This window comes from Pseudorasbora parva, chromosome 23 (genome assembly GCF_024679245.1).
Source record: "Pseudorasbora parva isolate DD20220531a chromosome 23, ASM2467924v1, whole genome shotgun sequence".
Lineage (NCBI taxonomy): Eukaryota > Metazoa > Chordata > Actinopteri > Cypriniformes > Gobionidae > Pseudorasbora > Pseudorasbora parva.
In genome coordinates this window covers 1,882,218-1,903,514 of record NC_090194.1, presented here as the reverse complement: position 1 = coordinate 1,903,514, position 21,297 = coordinate 1,882,218, and the positions used below count along the sequence as shown (strand labels likewise).

Genomic DNA, 21,297 nt, shown 5'->3' with positions numbered 1-21,297 from the left:
AGAGCAGGTATTTCAGATACTGTACACTGTAAAAATTATTTAGAAAAAAAGCAACCTGGTTGCCTTAAAATTTTGAGTTTATAGAAATTAAAAATTTGAGTTGATACAATGAAGGAAATTTGTTTAATAAATAGAAACTCAAAATATTATTGTATCTGAACCACATAAAAAATGTGATAAATCATGAAAATAGCACAATTTGGCTGCGTCATCAGAAATAAAACACACACAATTACCCAATATGCTTACAAAATCTTTTAATAATATTTTAATAAAGGTTGTCGAATCTCAAAAAATGTTCATTGTATTAACTCAAAATTGTAATTTCAATGAACTCAAAATTTTAAGGCAACCAGGCAACTTTTTTTCTAAATAGTTTTTTACAGTGCAGCATCTGGAACAACAGATCTGAAATCACTAACCTATTATTTTCAGTGACAAACACTGCTTTCTTTCTTTTTAATAACCAAAGCAAGGCAACAGACCGCATCTCCTGTCACACACAGCAAGGGAAATTGTAATGTGAAATCACTAGGCAACTTAAAACTGCGTAATATTCATCCTGTCTTTATGAATATGATAAGGCTATTAACGTACACAGTATTTATTTATTTTTTACTCTAATTTAGCTCAAGTGATAAATGTGACCCGTGCTGGCAAAATGAGAGCCGTTATTGTTTTAAAAAAACTACAAAATGATGTATTATTTGTGGGAATCGGACAGAAATGACTGAGCTACACCTGTTTGAAGTCTGAATGGAGTCAGCAAAGGCAGTTTTGAGAAAAGTTCAAAACAAAATCACCTAGCAACATACCATAAAATCCCTGGTAACAACACCAACATTTGGTACACACAAAGCCAAAAATAATAATTCTCCATGATACCACAATTGTTTTATTATCATTAATGGGTAACACTTCATTTTACAATGTCCTTGTTACATATGTTACATTTACATATAGTAATAACAATAAATGTATGCATAATTACATGCAACTAACCCTCAACCCTAACATGTTGCTAATTAACATTACTTAAAATATATATTTAAGTACTGATCAATAATAATTAACTACATGTACTTACTATAGGGATATGGTAGGATTAGGATTTATTTTAGGGTTAGTTGCATGTCATTATGCATAATTTACTGTTATTATACAGTAACTACATGTAACATGTAACAAGGACACTGTAAAATAAAGAGTTACCACCCATTATTGTCTCCGACCGCCTATATGTTAAGACCTACTGTAATAATGCACGTGTCTAATATGTTACACATCAGATGTTTCCCCAACAGTTAACCAAACGCTCACATAAGACATAACAGATCATGTTTTTTGTGAAAACTCACCATGACAGATATGAAGTACTGTAATTCTGTGTGTGTGTGTGTGTGTGTGTGTGTGTGTGTGGGCATGTTTTGTGACATATGAGGACACAAATGTGTATAATGACATGGGTATGAAACAGGTATTACAGGAGAGGGTGAAATATGAGGCCATGTCCCCACTTTTCAAAAGGCTTATAAATCACACAGGATGAGGGTTTTTTTTAGAAAGTAAAAATGCAAAATGTCTCCTGTGATGGGTAGGTTTAGGGGTAGAGGCTGTGTTTGTGTGTGTGTGTGTGTGTGTGTGATGGGTAGGTTTAGGGGTAGAGGCTGTGTTTGTGTGTGTGTGTGTGTATGTGATGGGTAGGTTTAGGTTTAGGGGCAGTGTAGGGGAATAGAAAATATGGTTTGTACAGTACAAAAAACTTTACGCCTATGGAATGTCCCTATATGTCACAAAAACAAACGTGTGTGTGCGTTTGTGTGTGTAGTGGGATCGCGCGTGTCTGAGGCGTCTCTGCGCGCGCCAGATCTGTCAGTCTGACCGCATTTATGGACAAATAAAAGGGAAATGTACTAGATACTTTTAAATGTTTAATTGCTATTTCGGAGAATTGGAAATCGCTAAATGAGGGATTAATAAACTCACTTTTGTGAAAACCTCAAAATCAACATTTTTCAGCTGTTTGCCTTTAGCTGGAAATTATTCTGTGCGCATTTTGACTCCTTTTGCCAGCGGGTCACATGTTTTTTAGTCCCACATTATATTAGGACCAATGTTTGCACTTGTGGACTAACATTGGCCGTCGCGTCCACATGTCCATTAACTCTACAAGAGGTGTCCCATTTTGTCATTTAAGGTTTCAGATGCTCGCGAGCGGCCATCTTGCGATATACGTCATCGATGCGCACTTTTGCCGACCCCGCTCCACAGCAGACTTCCACCATTTGTGCATCTGCGAACCTTCCTGATGCCGAAAATTACATCGCGCAAACGGCCGAGGTATACTTTGGGCATTAGGGCTTAAGTGTCTAACTATTATGTACTTACACTTAAATATATCAATTGATACAATGCACTTATTTAGTAAATGCAAGTTTTAGCATTGCACTCTTAAACAAAAATACCTGCATGTATATATACATCTCTAATTACTTTCTCTATTAACTTCTATAATTACACTGTTGTTATGCTATTAACCAACCCTTAAACCTAAGCATACCACCAAACCTGTCGTTTAACCTTAATTGCGTCCCGCCTCAAGTGTTTTTGAGGTTGTGCGGTTGTATGCAAGAAGGTAACTTTTGGTTAAGGTTAGGTTTAGTACATTGTTATTTCAATATCTATAACAGTACATATGGGGAACAGGACTGTAAAATAAATTGCTAATGTTTTTTGCAATACAACATGACTAAAAAAAGTACATAGATTGACCTAAGAATTATACTACACCTAATTTAAAGTGTAACCTTTTTTCCCTCAAGTGCCTATCAAGAGTCAAAGGGCCTTGTGGAATTTATTAAATTGTGAAATTAGACAAACACAAGAGTCTTCGCTTTGAGGCTAAATTTGGAGAGGCCACATGCAAATATGTGTTGTTTTGGGGCCTTGTATAGTTGGCTTGGTTTTGAAGTGGTCAGGATCCAAGTCTGTGTGAATGTGTGGGGTGGGCTCCACAGAGACGCTGTTGTTCTATTCATCTTTCATGTTAGCATTAAAACCATGCCTAAAAGTAGTTTACCCGCATTTTCGCAGACACGTGGCGACATTCCTGCGCACTTTTTAGGGACTTTCCTCTCTCTTCCCAATCCAGTCAGGTGTCAGTCAGACAGTTATTACTTAAAAAAAACCTCACGTCAAAGTACAGGTGCTCAATTCATGATGTTCAAAGGTATTGTTCCCTATGAAAATACTCTCCTCAAAAATATGCAAAAGCATAACTCTCCTAATATACTGTAAACTCGAATAAGTTGGGACAATCAAACTTTTTAAGTTAAAAAAAATGTATAGTTTAAGTAAGCAGAATTTGCACTTCTCTGACATATTTGAGTAAGCAAATGCATACACTTACTCTTAAAATATGTAATTTTACATTTTTAGTAGTGGAAACTTGACTAGCTTTAACTAGCCAGTTTAATAAATGCCACCTTGCTAATTAATTACACAATGCTTTGGTAGCATTAGCATAGCACTTATATACTTATTATACATATATAATACCGTTAACATATATCTGTTCTCAAACTAAGCCAACTCTTCCTCTCGTCAACATGAAATATGACTAAATCTTCCACACACAAAAACACAATATAACACTTAATTTTGACATTTACTGTCTCTTTTGAGTGCCATGGCAAAGCATGCTGGGAAATATAAATCCCAGCTCAGTTTCGGTTAAATTTAAATTAATAATTAATCTAAATAAATAAAAATCAAGTTCATAGAACTCAAAATCAATGAAACAATTCAGATTACTCAAAATGTGTCAGAAAAAAGTTCTAAATACTCATAAAAGTAACTAATTTGTTTAATTTGAGTTGGCTCTACTCAAACTGACTCATTATTTTAAGCGTTCATGTTTATAGTGCAAGATATATCAGTTAATTAGCAAAATATCCCAATAGTTAGCATAACTAACGTCTAGCATCCAAACCTCTTCACAGGCATGTTGCAAGAAGATCTCAGCAGTGCCAATCATACGATAGAGGAACTGAAAACGCAACAGATTACACTCGTATGGTGTTTAGGTACACAGTGTACCGCAGCGGGCCCATGTGCCCCTCATTAAAGATATCAAACACATTTTAAAGTCATCGCAGGGGCCCAACGCAGGTCCAGACAAGAGTCTACTAACATCTTGATGGTGGCAGAACTGCCTGCGTCAATCGCTAATCTCTCCGCGTTGACGCACGAACATTTAGGACCACACACTAAGGGAGGTACACTTACACCTCACCTGCATCCACAGAACTGAGAGCCACGTGGTGACAGGAGGAGGCAGGTGACGCCGACAAACTACAAAGATCTGGATATACGAGACAAAAAGGAGTCATACGGATGGGGAAATTATAATTCAGACGACTTTCTTCCACTGTCTGGTGTGGTTTTTGCAGGGTAATACGAGACATCTGATTCACAGAGGCATCAGTTAAACCTAAATCAGTCGAGTTAAAGGGTTAGTTAGTTCAGCCAAAAATGTAAATTCTGTCATTAATTCCTCTCCCGCATGTCGTCCTAAAGCCGTAAGACCTTTGTTCATCCTCAGAACACAAATGAAGATATTTCTGATGAAATTTGAGAGCTTTTCCTCCATAGACAGCAATTTAATGAACAGTTTCAAGGTTCAGAAAGGAAGTAAAGACATCGTTAAAATAGTCCATGTGACTCCAGCCTTAACGTTATAAAGCCATGAGAATATTTTAGTGCGCAAAAAAACAAACAAAAATAACCACTTTATTCAATTTCTCGGTTTCTTCTCTTCCGTGTCAGTCTGCTACGCTGTTGACGTAATAAACACAGTGCAGCGCTTCCGGGTTCTTCATCAGAACGCTGGCTCACCATTGGCCGACGCTGATCACGTGACGCTGACACGCTGGCCAATGTAAACAGCGTAAGGAGACTGACAAAGACAGGAAGAATTTGTTGAATAAAGGTTTGGTTTTTCCGCAGAATTTCATCAAAAATATCTTAATTTGTGTTCCGAAGATGAACGAAGGTCTTACGGATTTGGAACGATATGAGGAATTAATGACAGAATTTTTCGTTTTTGAACTAGCTAACCCTTTAATCAGAAAAAAAACAAGAAATAAACAGATAAATAAAGTCAAGGAAAATCAGATTCAGAGGTCTGAATAAAAACACAAAAGTTGCAAGAAAGAAAACAAGATGATAAATAGCGTCCATGACATCATCAAAGCCTGAACTCGCTGATGCCAGTTCTTATCAGCCTGGGAGACAGATAGAAAGAGAGAAAGAGAGAGAGAGAAGGAGGGAGGGAGGGGAGGAAGAAGGGAGGGAGAGCACTGAAAATTTAGAGTCACCACATCAGAATATGCCTAGCTGTGTGTGTGGTCCCTTTATGCTCAATAATACATGTCTGGGAGCCTAATTAAATAAATGATTTTTTCCCCTAGCTAGAAGAACACAACAATCAAAACAGCAAAACATGCAACGAGTCTAGCAATGTTTGACTATTACAGATTAATGTTACACAAAAGCATCTCAGAACACATAAACACATAAAGTATTCAGCTTAAAATGAGTTTCATAGCATATTCGACACACATTCATATTAAAAACAAGCTCAAAATCCAAAACGCTCGTTTACTATCGACTTATATTGATTTTTACATGATACGTATTGATTTTTTAAATGACTGATGAAGATGTATATAGTGCTCAGAGGAAATATAAAGTTCGATCGGAAAATAGGTCAAAGCTGAGCTTTGCGACCTCAGTTCATAAATACATAAACTCTTTATCAATAATTGATATAATCATGGGTCTATTGTTTATGGCTAACCGAACGCGACAAGTGCACGAACATTACAAATAGCGAAATCAAATAAAACATAAAATAAATACAATTACAATATTACACCACAAAACACCAGTGTTAAAACGATTCATAATTCGACATAAGTTATACGTGAAGACAAAACACATCGTGTTAACTTGTTTTGATGAAGTATTTCGTCGGACTCTGTAACTGAATAACGAAAACAAACCGTCGTTTCTACTCCCTCACATCTATATTTGACCAAAAAAACCGTGTTTTGTTTATTGTTTTGTGTTCAGGTTCACCAGCTAATTCCGTAATCGATTTAAACTTAGCCACTGAAGCTAAACTTTGAGTTTGCTAACTTTAAAAACTTCCATTAAACAATAAACGAGGTAAAATGTAAAAAGCACGGCAGTTTAACACCTCTCTCGTTACTAAGCAATAACGTCTCGGTCCAGCACAGCGCCACCCGTGTAGCGCGACACACTTCTAAACACAAAATTATTTCCACAAACATACTATCTAAAATCTCCTCAGCACAAACTATTCCCAGAACATCCCGCGGATGGAAAGGAGCGGGAAAGAAGCGGGAAACCTGCGGGCTCCCGTTGCCAAAGTGGCCGCATCCACCTTGACCGTGATGGTTGATCGATGGGAATTGAACAAAGAGGATCAATTTCCGATCAGCGCGAGAGCCGCTTTAATCAATGGGCACCGAACCCGGCGAAGGAGCCGACGCGAGAGCGACGCGCCAGCCTCTCGGCGCGACGCTCCGCGGGACCGGCTCACCGGCACACACAGCGAGTACAAAGCGAAAGGGAGCTGACCTGGAGCTGCTGCAAATCAAAGCGTTTCCAATATTGAAACATCGATCCCGCATTGGCCGCCATCTTGAGACATATTGAGACGGAATGAAAGGCTGATAGAGAGAGCGCGAGAGGGGCTGGAGTTCAGCGCGCGAGAGAGAGAGAGAGGCGGGGGAGCGAGCGCAAAACACGGAGCGGAGCAGATCGAACGGCGCGGGCGTGCGCGGAATGGAGTTATCGAACGAACGCCAACCTGCGATATTGAATAGGGCTACTGAAAACAATTATTGAGACCGGGCTGAAAAAAAGCCAGAAAACGCGGGATGGAGTTTCCGCAGTCGCGCTCCCCGATGCTGGAGATGTTTAATTCGCTATAAGAGGAGAGTTTATACGCTTATCGATTTTATATCACTATAGATAGATAGTGCGAGGCGCTGAGCTGACCTGACGCGACGCGAGAAACGCGACGCGTCCTTATGCTTCTCATAAAATAATCGACCTGTTTTACTATTCGCACACCTGACATATTGATTTTTTCCTTTTTTATCTTTAACCCTATTGGAATACATCAGATGTACCCTATTAATGTCTTATAATGTTTGTTGACTATACACATATATATGCGTGTGTCCCTTTGTTCGTACTCTAAAACCAATACATCTATCATATTGATTTTATGGGCATTCTTGCATGAAGAATGTGTTTACGGCGATCGATCGCTTGGATTATAGAAACACAAGCCAACTGCTCTCCATATAAACACCGCATAAAGCAACATGCATGTTAAATGGTAATGGACGGTGCTTAAGATGGAGGCATTAGGTGGTTTGATGTTATATCATGAACCCTTGTCCGGTCGATTCCTGATGAATTGTAAATAGTGCTTTTGAACTTGAACTTGGAGAGGAGCGCCCTCTGTCGGATGCGGACGGCAGCGACTCAACCCACTGCTCGTGGTGGTGATGAGCCAGAGTACGCGCATTAATTGTACAATTAATGTTGATGATGATGATAATGATGATAATGATAACCAATCACTGTTTACCAGGGTTAAATTAATTATTCATTAACTTAGTTCATGGAAACTGATAACATAAATACATTATTAAGTAAAAAGATATTATTATTATTAGGGTTGTTATTATTATACAATTACTGGTAATAAACATACATTTTTAGCCAATGATTCTTGGAAAGTAATTAAGTTTGTAAATTATTATTATTATTATTATTATTATTAAATTATCAAAAATACAGAAAGAAACACACACAAGTAAAAAAAAAAAAAAATATATATATATATATATATATATATATATATATATATATATATATTGAAATTATTATTATTTACAGTACCAAATTACACAGACAGAAACACACACAAACGCATACAAGTGTGTGTGTGTGTGTGTGTGTGTGTGTGTGTGTGTGTGTGTGTGTGTGTGTGTGTGTGTGTGTGTGTGTGTGTGTGTGTGTAATTAATATGTTATTATGCATATTTGAATACACATACATGTATAATATATATATAAGTATAATATTGTTATATATATTTAAATTATTATTATTATAGTACCAATTACACAAAAAGAAATTATATATAATTTAATTTAACATAATAATTTAAATATATATAACAATATTTAGTTGTGTGTGTAATATATTTTATTATTATTCTTAATATACGGTATATGTGCAGTTCATATCCTGTGATATTTTGCTCTTTCACTGTATTTAATAAACTCTCAAAAACATTGATAATAATTCACAGAAAATGTTTGTCAACTACACTTTCATGATCTTTTTAATACAGTTAATAACACATATATAAAATAATAATTGTGATTTCTAAAACAGTATTTAAATAAGAATGTGGTATTAGTTATCATAAAAACATTTCAATAACATGCAAAAGAAAACAAGTATGTACGTAAAGCAATAAATAAACCAGGAGCTGTGGAGGAAAGTCAAGTGAACAATGAGCAATTAACCTTCATTTACGCAGCCGGATTCCAGGGTTACGTTCCTATTCGTTCTGTTGATCCGGTTCTGTTCACACACACTCCTCAGATCAGACCCTGATTAACACACACACACACACACACACACACACACACACACACACACACACACACACACACACACACACACACACACACTCTCTCTCTTAGAGAGAGCGAGAGGAGGGGTTCAGATCAGACCCTGATTCACACGCACACAGACACACACACTCTTAGAGAGAGTGAGAGGAGGGGTTCAGATCAGACCCTGATTCTCTCACACACACACACACACACACACACACACACACGCACACACACACACACACTCTTAGAGAGAGCGAGAGGAGGGGATCAGATCCGACCCTGATTCACACACACACACACACACACACTCTTAGAGAGAGAGCGAGAGTAGGGGTTCAGATCAGACCCTGATTCACACACACACACACACACACACACACACACACTCTTAGAGAGAGAGCGAGAGTAGGGGTTCAGATCAGACCCTGATTCACACACACACACACACACACTTAGAGAGAGAGTGAGAGGAGGGGTTCAGATCAGACCCTGATTCACACACACACACACACACACTTAGAGAGAGAGTGAGAGTAGGGGTTCAGATCAGACCCTGATTCACACACACACACACACACTTAGAGAGAGAGTGAGAGTAGGGGTTCAGATCAGACCCTGATTCACACACACACACACACACACACACACTTAGAGAGAGAGTGAGAGGAGGGGTTCAGATCAGACCCTGCAGGGCGGAGTGAGAGTCCCGTGGCTCCTCATAAGCGCTCCTCCCCTCGGTTCCCTTCTCTGGGACAGCCGTGCCGGAGAGCCGGCCCTCTGGAGGTCTGTGTGTATGTGTGTGAGTGTGTGAGTGTGTGTGAGTGTGTGTGTTTTCAGGCCCACTGGAGCCTCTGCGCACCCCGCCGCACACACACCTCATGGGAGCGCAATTAAGAGCTGTCTCTCCTGCCTGCCGAGCTGTGGAGGACTCCCTCCTCTATCCTTCCCCTTTTTTAATCAAATAAGCCTCCTCTTGAGGCTAGTCCTCGTTTAAAAAGTCGGCATGCAGGATTAGATTTTAATTATGGAGATGCAAAGACATGGCAAGCGAACATAATGAAGAGACAAGCAGAGATGTGAGGAGGGCATTGTTCTGGGCATGTGTGTGACTGTTATCACACACACACACACACACACACACACACACACACCTGTGTGTGGAACCGATGGACAGGTGTCTGCAATCATAAAAAGATATTCAAAATATATTCAGACATTTCTCACAGTTTATTCACTATAAAAGCTAATAAATTATGACGAACTCAGAGTTAAACTGAACAAACTCATCTTGATAATGTCAGATAACTTATGGGATGTAATGGATTACAATCAGCCAATCAGCTGTTAACTTTAACACAATTATAATACCAGCTCAACCAATGACCAATAAATGAACGATAGTGTCCTCACACACTAGTGAACATTTTATCTGTGCCTGAATCATTGCCGGTTAGACTATAAATTACACATAATATGATTTTTCTGTGTATGCCATAAAGATCTATTTTTTTATTAGTTGTCCAGTTCATAAGCTGTATTTTGAAGAGGGGGAATATCATGTTTAGAAACGTCTTCATTTATCTGGTAAACTGCTCCATCTGCAGGAAAAATCACCTCAACAACAGCAGCTCATTATGCACACACACACACACACACACACACACACACACACACACACACACACACACACACACCACACACACACACACACACACACTCAACACACACAATACACACTCAAGTGAATGCAGTTCCTATACACTGTTATAATGAGAGAGAGAGTGTGTGTGAGAGAGAGAGAGAGAGAGAGAGAGAGAGAGAGAGTGTGTGTGTGTGTGTGTGTGTGTGTGTGATGGGTAGGTTTAGGGGCAGTGTGTGTGTGTGTCTGTGTGTGTGTGTGTGTGTGTGTGTGTGTGTGTGTGTGTGTGTGTGTGTGTGTGTGTGTGTGTGTGTGTAGGCCTGTTGAGGGACATGTGGATGATGTGATTGACAGTCAGAAGCAGCTGTAGGAGCGACACTTCCCCGTCAGACTCTGATCAGTTCTGTTATTGCTGAACACATAAGCAGACCTTGACTCCTTCTCACCCCCACCTGCCGCTCACACTCCTAACATGGCCACACAGCACACTCCACACACACACACATACACACACTCACACACACACACACACACACACACACACACACACACACACACACACACACACACACACACACACACACACACACACACACACACACACACACACACACACACACACACACACACACACACACTGCCCCTAAACCTACCCATCACAGGAAACATCACTTAGTATGATTTATAAGATGTTTTCCTCATGGGAACCAAAAATATCCCCACAAGGACAAGCATTTCGGACATTGCCATCTTTGTGGGGACATTTTTTACCCATAATGTAGGATTTCCCAGGCCACTCACACACACACACACACACACACACACACACACACACACACACTCACACACACACACACACACATACACAGACTCTCTCACACACACACACACACACACACACACACAGACTCACACTCACACACACGCCAAGCAGGAGATCACAACGACATTCCTCACATCCCATGATGCCGTTCTCCTCCGCACTCTTTTGGCCCGTGTTCGTTCAGTTGTCTGAGCTAAAACCAGCTTCACACACAGCCTGCTGTCGTGCCGGAGAGCTGCAGATTATTTACGGCAGTCTGATGGCACATTACTCGGCTGTTTGTGAGAGCACATTTAAATCTGGCGAGTATGGGATGGCTGGCTATATTTGTAGCGCTGAGAATGGCCTTTGTTCAAACCAATTGTTCGCGACAGATAATGGGAGTCAAAGTAGAAACAATTTGTTCATGATTGTTGCATGCCGAACTATAGCCAAGTGATCGATTGCAACTCACATGATATAATGACAGCATTACAATGGACGGGTTCCATATACTATATATATATAAATTAAGTTGGTGCCTTAAATTTTTAAGTACAATCAACTTAAATTACATCTTATCGACAAATAATGAGTTAAATCTTGGATGGATGGATGGATGGATGGATGGATGGATGGATATTCAGGTGTACACTCAAAAAATGAATAAATGGATTATAACTACAGCATGAATATAATTTAGTATCATAAAATCCTATAAAAATATTAATTAAAAACATTATTGAACTAAATATATAGTTAATTTGTTACATATGTACTTACCATAAAATAAGAGTAAATGATGCATAATTACATGCAACTAACCATTAAACCAAACCCTGTAAGTACATGTACTTAATTAATATTTCTCAGAACTTAAATATATAATTACACTGTAACAACGACACCTTAAATAAAGCGAAACATAGATAGTTGCAATGAATTTGGAACATGTGAAGAATAAGTGATAAAAATGCAGTAAATGCGAGTCTGAGGTATACTGTTTTAAACTTTTAAACCTAAAACGAACTTCTCCGCTGTGACATTCTCAGACTCATATCTGAAGCCCTGTCTGTGAGCTGGTCAGAGCTGGACCGAGTACACAACTTAAAAGTAAAAGAGTAAAAGTAACAGTACTACTAGTTAAATATTACTCCGTTACAAGTGAAAGTTGTAAAAACAGATTTTTACTGAAGTAAAAGTACAGAAGTATTTGATTTCAAAAGTACTTAAGTATGAAAAGTTAATTTTCTTTTCTATGTCAGTGCATTATTTTATTATTATTGTTGTATAAATACACATTATGCCATCATGGTTTAAGCCAGTCAGTGATGCTCCATCTGACACACTAGCACACGACTAACTTAAACTCATTTAAATACTTGTAGAAAAGTTACAAAGCTCTTTATAAAGCGCTGTCACTTTAAGGCCGAATGCACGGATCCAATACACTGATACACATCTGATATTCTCACACTTTCCTCTTCTCTTTCTCCCAGACGTTTATATTTTTAATATTTTATAAGACATGCACCAAGTGTATGCCAACTAAACTAATCTTGACTTTTTTTAACATACTTTCAAAGTATGGCTATGGGTGCACACACTGTGCCTAAGAACCGTCTTCTTCCATTTTGCTATGAACTGATTCTTCTGAGTGTTCAAAAAAGTTGAGAAAATGTATATGACAATATAAGAAAGATTGCTGATAGACTGTCTGAAACAACAACAACAAAAAACCTTTTAAAGAAGAAAAAAATCTTTCAAAGCTGCGACAGAAACGACTTTCGACTTCGAGGACCTTGATGGAAATGTAGTGGAGTAAAAAGGACGATATTTGTCTTTCAGATGGAGTGAAGCTAAAGTCATAAGTTTACAGAAAAAATAATACTCCAGTAAAGTACAGATACTCAAGAAGTGTTCTTAAGTACAGGACTCGAGTAAATGAGCTGAGTGACTGTCCAGCTCTGGTCAAAAGTGTCTACTGATCACCAATGTACCAAACAATTAAAGTAATCTGTGTGAACATCTGACCAAACGCTCTGATGTGAGAAGCTGGCCGGCTTCACACGGTCTTTAAACGACACATTAGGGTGTAGAAGAGTCTTAGAGGGTTAGGGTGCTTCGAATGATCCTAAGATAGCAGAGCCCACACACACTCCGATCACATCACCGCGCATCTGTCCCAAAACAATAACCGCAGGGTGGCAGGACCCATTCTCTATATGGCAAGCATTCTTCTGTTGTGCCTCCTCTTTTGTCTAAACATAGAACAGGTGGGCCGTCAAGCCAATTGTGCCAATATATAGCTGGAAAGCCACGATGTTTGAGTGTCCCTCAGGCTTTTGAGACCAAGAACAGAGTCCAGAGAAGCTCTTCACAATGGTAGGCCTGCGTGTCTTTGCTTCGTCCTATCTTTACAGGGAACCGAATTGGTTTTGCACACTGCAAAAAAAAGCTTTTCTTACTTAGTATTTTTGTCTTTTTTTAGATGTTTGGACTGGAAACATCTTAAAACAAGAAACATTTACTAGACGAGCAAAAGTTATTGTCTTGTTTTGGGAAAAAATAACTCAAAATGAAGAGTTTTTGCTTAATATAAGATAAATAATCTGCAAATGGGGTGAGAAAAATAATCTTAAAACAACATTATATTACTCACCCCATTGGCAGATTATTTAGCTTATTTTAAACAAAAACTCTCTTCATTTTGAGTTATTTTTCCCCAAAACAAGACATTTTTCTTGTCTAGTAAATGTTTCTTAATTGTATGAATTTTTTGAAATTTTGACTAGAAACAAGACAAAAATACTAAGTAAGAAAAAGCATCCTCCATTGCACTTTATAACGTAAAATACAACATGCATGTTATATTTTACGTTAAGTGCATGCAGTGGAAGGTTTTGAGGGTTCATTGCATTGTTATATATTTGAAAAATGACCATTTTGATTAATGTGACTAGCATTGTCTGTTCCAGGAGTCAATATATCGTGTTTCATGATGAACTTGAATAGGGACAGCTCTCAATGTCAAACTTATTCAAATGTATTATGGCATACATCTTTGAGGGTCATGTCATTTTTGCATGAATTTGTAAGTTTTATGTGCTTCAAAATGACTTTTAAAGCCATCTAAATGATTCCCAGGCACCAAAGAAAGCCAAGAAGAAGGAAGCGGCCAGCTCCAATGTGTTCAGCATGTTTGAGCAGTCCCAGATCCAGGAGTTTAAAGAGGTGCCTCACTTACAGGATTCAATCACTTGCTTTACTTCGACGTATTTTTGGAGACTTACCTCTGTAAATCTGAATGCTTCTCTATAGGCTTTCACCATCATGGACCAGAACAGAGACGGCTTTATTGACAAAAACGACCTGAGGGACACATTTGCTGCTCTGGGTAAATGACTGTATAGTGTAATAATTATACTATGATCTGTCTGAATACTCCATTCTGATTGGCTGGAAGGTGTGAGATATAACCGTTAAATGCAAAAGTTGAATCACCGTTCTCTATTAACGGTGCAGTGTGTAGTATTTATGAGGCTCTATTGACAGAAGAGCAATATGATATACATAACTATGTTTTCAGTGGTGTATAAAGACCTCATATAATGAGCTGTTATGTTTTTATTACCTTAGAATGAGCCGTTTCTATCTACACACACTGAGGGTCACCTTACAGAGAAGTCGCCATTTTGCGCCGTCATGTTTCTACGGTAGCCCTAAATGGACAAACTGCTCTACAGTCACTCTCTGTCTCAGACAACGTTATTTTTGTCCCGTGTCAGCCACCGTAGCTTCTCTGTGCTTCGATAAGGAGGGGTGAGCAGTGGGTCATGCAATTCACAACCTCACCACTAGAGACCACTAAAACTTACACACTGCACCTTTAATGCGCTGTTTTCATTGAAGTGCGCACACAAATGCATGCATCACGTCGTCACTCACACAAACTTGTTATCAACGCTGTTCCGCGACTTAAAGTCATAAATTAGCTAAGCTACTGGATCACTACATTATATTTCTCAGCAATAAAGGGGTTATAATCGCTATTTTAAAGGCATAGCTTCGTTTTTAAATGGAAAGGGGGTGCTAACAAGACGCAGGTACGCATCTCTCTCTCTCTCTCTCTCTCTCTCTCTCTCTCTCTCTCTCTCTCTCTCTCTCTCTCTCTCTCTCAATTACTGATAATTTCAAATAAATTCTATAATTCATTTATTCAAATGAATGTAATCTCACGCACTACTTTACCTGTGTCTGATTCAAAGCGGGCGGAATGCTAGAGCCGTAACTGACGAAAATAACCGCCAGTTCTACCCTTTCCGGTCAAATATTGCGCTTTAAACATCAACAACAGCTTTCAGTTGTCAATATTGAAAAAATTACCACGGTATAAACTGGATAATCCACGGCTAGCTGTACATTATACTATTTTAATGCACTTCGCGGAGGCATCCACACGCTTCGCGTTGTGCGGTTCTTTGCCTCCACGTCGTGCCTTAAAGTGTTAGTTCACCCAAACATGAAAAAGGGTGAGGAATTTATGACAGAATTTTAATTTTTGGGTGAACTAACCCTTGAAAATAATTTAATGCTTAACTAGCTGTGGATTATCCCTTACTGACGGTCTCTGATACTTAAAGGTGTTTATCCTGTCGAACCAACAAGAGTATTGTTTCTAAGGATTACAGAGGCTCCGTACTGAATGCTGTGAAGCCTAAATGTCATTATAGCACAGATTCAGAAGATAAATTCATATAGAGCAGGCTCCAAACATCTAGTTTTTTGTTTGTTATAAATAATATAAATATTTTTATCATTACAAATCATATTATTAGCACAATGAGTTTTTTGTTGTTTTCAAAAACCCATATTTTTTTATGTGACCTCAGACTCTGCAAACTGCACCAAATTAGTATTTGTATCAGTAAGTGAACATGCAAAGTGTGTGTCTGTCGTTCATCTCTCCAATCCAGCTTCAGATCATATTACAGTATTTCTTGCAGTGAACATCTATAAACATTACAGTCGACTCTCATAGGAAGTGGCACTCTGTATTAATGTATATATCTGTGTGTGTGTGTGTTTGGCAGGACGTCTCAACGTTGGCAACGATGAGCTTGATGAGATGCTAAAGGAAGCCTCCGGCCCCATTAACTTCACCGTCTTCCTCACCATGTTTGGAGAGAAGCTCAAAGGCAAGAATCAAATTTATCAGAATTGAAATGATAATCATGCTAATGAGATGTAAATGCACAACTCAGCAGACATCAGGCACGCTGCATACTGATATATGGACTGTACAGTTTAGCTTCAGAAGCGTAGGCTTTTGAATGCAACCCCAAAAATTACTTAATTTGATAATTGAAGGGACAGTTCAGCCAAAAATGAAAATCCTGTCAATTACTCACCATTAAGTTGTACCAAACCTGTATGAATGTCTGAATACATTCTTTTGTGTTCAGACTTTCATACAGGTTTGGAACAAATTAAGAGCGAGTAAATAATGACAGAATTTCCATGTTTGGCTGAACTGTCCCTTTAAGGTTTTGACGTGTATACGAGTATATTTGGCTCATTGTTGCTACAGAATAATCAATAATCTGTTGCCGTTCTGTGACTGACAGGTACAGACCCCGAGGAGACTATTCTCAATGCCTTTAAGATCTTCGACCCGGAGGGCACAGGAATCCTTAAAGGAGAAGAGTACGTAGATTTACACAAACGATAGCACACGTCCAAAATGCACAGCATTGAATATATATATTTTTTTTTTCTCTCCTTCCAGGATTAAATATCACCTCATGTCCCAGGCTGACAAATTTACTGAGGCTGAGGTACTATACTTTTCTTTCTTCTGTCAGAGATGGTGGTGATGAACATGCATATTAATCAAGAACATTTTTACAAACTTTACCTAGGTCAACCAGATGTTCACAAACTTCCCCTTGGATGTGGCTGGCAACCTGGACTACAAAAACCTGTGCTACGTCATCACCCACGGAGAGGATAAGGAACAGGAGTAAAAACTACATTTCCCATGTGTCTCCACGTTTGTACATTTGTGTGTCGTCTTCTTCTGAAACTCTGTACCTGTGCCTTTTGTCAATAAAGAGATTTAAAAAACATATCAAAGCCTAGGAACTGTTGTTACTGGAGGGATTAAACTCGGCAAAATACTGTCAACTAACACCAAACTAACAAAACGAATAAATAAATAAATACAAACAAATACAATTTTATAAATATAAATTAAAAATTAAATAAATACAAATAAAAAAATCCATGAATTCAAATAATTAAATACCATTTCCCATAAAAACAAGAAACAAACTAATAAGAATTAAATAAAATAAAAAATAAAATAAATATAAATAAAAATAAAAAACATGAATACATATAATAAATAAATACTATTTCCCATTAAAACAAAACAAACTAATACAAAATAAAACAAATAAAAAATAAGTACAAATAAAAAATAAATAAATACATACATAAAATAAATACTATTTCTCATAAAAGTGTTATTTATAAAAGTCACAAAGTAAAATACTATATATATATATACACACTCAGGTCTGGAAAAAATTAAGAGACCACTTAACATTGAGAAATCCATTTTAATTTCTCTCTTAATTTGTTCCAGAGCTGTGTGTATATAATATATATATATATATACAGAGAGAGAGAGAGAGAGAGAGAGAGAGAGAGAGAGAGAGAGAGATACAAATAAACACAAATAAATAAATAATGTTTCCCATAAAAATTTTATTTAAAAAAGTCAGATACAAACAATCTCAGTGGTTCTCAATAACGTAAAGCATTACCGTGGGAAACTTTTTGAACACACACTTCAGACACTTTTTCTTTCTTAACACAACAACAAGGAAAAAGCCCAAGATTCGGAAAGATTTCGCTCCCTCCCGAGGGGATTACAAAAGCTCAAGCACAACAATAAGCTTAAAGCCACGCTGGCGTGTCGAACGGTGCGCTGCGAACAAGGTCAACAGGCCTTTTGTGTCTCTCTGGCTATTCACCACGACCCTATTAATAGCAGCCCTCGGTGCGTCCTGCCATTTTGGGTTTCCAGCGACTCAATGATCGGCTCCATGAATAAGAACAGGTGAGCAGAGGTGTAAACACAGCTCATTGTGCTAGACGTCGCAGACAAAGGCCTGAATTTGGTTTTAAACGTCTATTGGAGTGTATTTTTTGTTTGCTGTGAGCTTTGAGATGTGAATTGTTTTCATACAAAGCCACAGTTAAGACGGCTATATATAATAATGTGCTTGAGGTCACCTTAGGTCATCGATCAGAAAACAACTGGGTCACAAAAGTGACAACTGTGCCTTTTTAGTTTTCTGGAAAGTCTTTCTGACAATACATACATTTCCAGGTTGATAAAAACATTATTCATGCCACAAAGATCATTAAGAAGTGAATAGTGTAAAAATGCTGGGGGGTTTTTGTGTGTAAAATCAAGAAAAACATCTTTGGCGATCAATTACTCCAGATATCCTGCCATTCCTAAAACCACAATTTTACCATCATAAAGAAACACACTACAGTAAATACTAGAGGTGAAACGATACCCTCATGATATGATTTAATACATATCATGATACGATATTATTAACATGCGTTAAAAGGTTAACAAAAAAAGTTACTGTTGAATAAAATGCAAAATTTGGTATTACATTGGGTGTGGAAATTAATAGATTTGGTATTACATTGGGTGTGGAAATTAATAGATTTGGACTTGGTGCCGGAAACCTAATACACAGGACAATAAAAATATTCATGATTCTGAAGCTGAAAACAGAATTATTATAGACAAATATGCCACTGACCAGATATATTTAAAAATAATTCAGCCCACTTTTTAGTGGTAACAAGACATTTGGCATCAGGACACAAATATTCCTCTATTGCAATATTATACATTATATTCAACATGATAGAGCAGTTTAATGTAGTACTGACACTAAATCTCAGTTTTTTCCTCACATGGTAACTATTCATAGTACAATTGTCACCATCCACAATTCATATTGTTGCATTTTTGTACTGCGATATATTGTTACACCCCTAGTTAATACACACGTAAAGTTGACATTGATTGTCGATGCATGTTCCTGTGTTACTGTGAATGATTCATTGGTGTATGATATTCAGTCTTTGTCTTTATAATCTGTAATCAAGATCTGATAATATTTTTGTTCTGCTGACATTACTTGAATATTTCAAAACATTTGCAAAATGGTTTCGGTCTCAGGCCAGGGCCGTAACCACCATAGTCGTGGAGGTGTAATTACAGAATAATTACAAATGTCCAAATTATGCCACTCAATATTTAATATTGCTGCACTCCATCACACACCAATCTGTTTGATGCTAGGATGACAAAAGTCAAATGTTATAGTTTTAGGCTGGTCTGTTTCAGCGCTCATCACTGTCAGAATGAGTAAGATGATGGCCAATCAGATTAAAGAAGGCGGGGCTAACTGTTACAGCAACCAACCGTAATAGAGTAATGCTAACCACTTGACATATTTTATGAAAAATATTACATTATGTATGTAAATCATAACTGAATTTGACGTGACAGGAAACATTGTGCCTTTTTATATAATTGGCAGATGAAAAAAAGATTGAATGTGTGCATGTTTAAAAAATATATAGTCAAATAGTTCGTAACTACAACAGAACTGGAACTTTTACCGTTCTTATTGCATTTTCTTTATTTCCTGAAATCCCTTTTTTACTTTTAATAAATGTAATTACTTTAAAGGTGCTGTATGTAAGATTTTGACTGTACTAAAGCATAAAAATACCATGTTTGCAGATATTTAGGAAACAAGTCTCACATACGCATTTCTCAGAAAAATTCAGAATGTCTGTTTTCGTTTTGCGATAACACGCGTTGCCAGTTTAGCCAATAGTATTTCGACACCGCAGGTTGCCAGTTGGCAGAAAACAAAGCTTATTGCAACCATATAGCCAGCAAACAAACTGGGTCAGAGATCGTAGATTCTACCCGATTTAAAGCCTTGGCATCCGTTAAAACATCTCTATGAACGGAAGCACATTAAAACGCAGATAAATCAACTCATCATCACAGTGCGTGAGTCTCCTCGCCTTCTTTTCTCAATTGAGGCGCTCTTGTCATCAAACTGGCAACCCGCATGGGCATAGAGTCTGAGGAAGAAGGGGCGGGGCAAACTATATTTTTAAGTTGGACTGCAGTACCCATTTCAACCACGAGCTGTCATTCTTACATACTGCACCTTTAAATAAACCAGAGCCTACTCACTGCAGAGCCATTACCTCCAGCCCCTCCCCCCTCTGGAGCTCCAGCTCCTCCTCTCTTGACCTACTGTGGACATGATGGGTGGAGCTACATCCCCAAACCACACCTTAACCCTACCCTTGAAGGGTTAGTTCACCCAAAAATGAAAATCCTGTCATTAATTCCTTACCCTAATGTTGTTGGACACCCGTCAGACCTCCGTTCATCTTCAGACACAGATGAAGGTATTAGTGTTGAAATCCGATGGCTCAGAAAGGCCTTCATTGACACCAATGTCATTTCCTCTCTCAAGACCCATAAAGGCACTAAAGACGTCGTTACAAAGCCCATCTCACTACAGCGCCACTAAGAGGCCAGAATAGTTTTTGTGCCCAAAAAAACGAAATAACGACTTGTATATTGATGGCCGATTTAAAACAATGCCTCCTGAAGCTTCGAACGGTTATGAATCAGTGAATCGAATCAGCGACTTGATCATGATTCGGATCGCCAAAGTCACATGATTTCATCAGTTTGGCGGTTTGACATGCGAACAGAAATCATGATTCGATACGCTGATTCAAAATGCTTTAAGGCTTCAGGAAGCGGTGTTTTGAAATCGGCCCATCACTATACAAGTCATTATTTATTTATTTTGCGCACAAAAACTATTCTGGCCTCTTCATAAATGATTGTAGAGCTGCTGTAGTGAGATGGGCTTTGTAACGACGTCTTTAGTGCCTTTATGGGTCTTGAGAGAGGAAATGACATTGGTGTCAATGAAGGCCTTTCTGAGCCATCGGATTTCAACACTAATATCTTCATCTGT

The 21,297-nt window shown here is 38.1% G+C and overlaps 2 protein-coding genes across 2 annotated transcripts in view; one reads left to right on the top strand and one right to left on the bottom strand.

Annotated features, from left to right (window-relative positions):
- cux1a (cut-like homeobox 1a) overlaps nt 1-6,807 on the bottom strand; it is a 214,417-nt gene extending 207,610 nt beyond the window's left edge. The window contains exon 1 of the mRNA XM_067433652.1: nt 6,667-6,807. Within this exon, the coding sequence (XP_067289753.1) occupies nt 6,667-6,729 (63 nt within the window). The 5' untranslated portion in view covers nt 6,730-6,807. The remainder of the gene's footprint in view (nt 1-6,666) is intronic.
- A 6,421-nt stretch (nt 6,808-13,228) lies between these two features.
- Nucleotides 13,229-17,297, top strand: myl10 (myosin, light chain 10, regulatory). The gene is made up of 7 exons (XM_067432794.1): nt 13,229-13,561; nt 14,324-14,410; nt 14,498-14,573; nt 16,270-16,374; nt 16,804-16,882; nt 16,965-17,013; nt 17,098-17,297. Exons 1-7 carry the CDS (start codon nt 13,559-13,561, stop codon nt 17,200-17,202), a joined length of 504 nt encoding a protein of 167 aa, XP_067288895.1. The 5' UTR covers nt 13,229-13,558; the 3' UTR covers nt 17,203-17,297.
- The last annotated feature ends 4,000 nt before the right edge of the window (nt 17,298-21,297 follow it).

Excerpts from the sequence above, each read along its gene's own strand:
- myl10 (XM_067432794.1), top strand. Across the intron at positions 16,375-16,803 it reads GTTTGGAGAGAAGCTCAAAG|GTACAGACCCCGAGGAGACT; the intron begins GCAAGAATCAAA and ends TGTGACTGACAG. Across the intron at positions 17,014-17,097 it reads ACAAATTTACTGAGGCTGAG|GTCAACCAGATGTTCACAAA; the intron begins GTACTATACTTT and ends AACTTTACCTAG.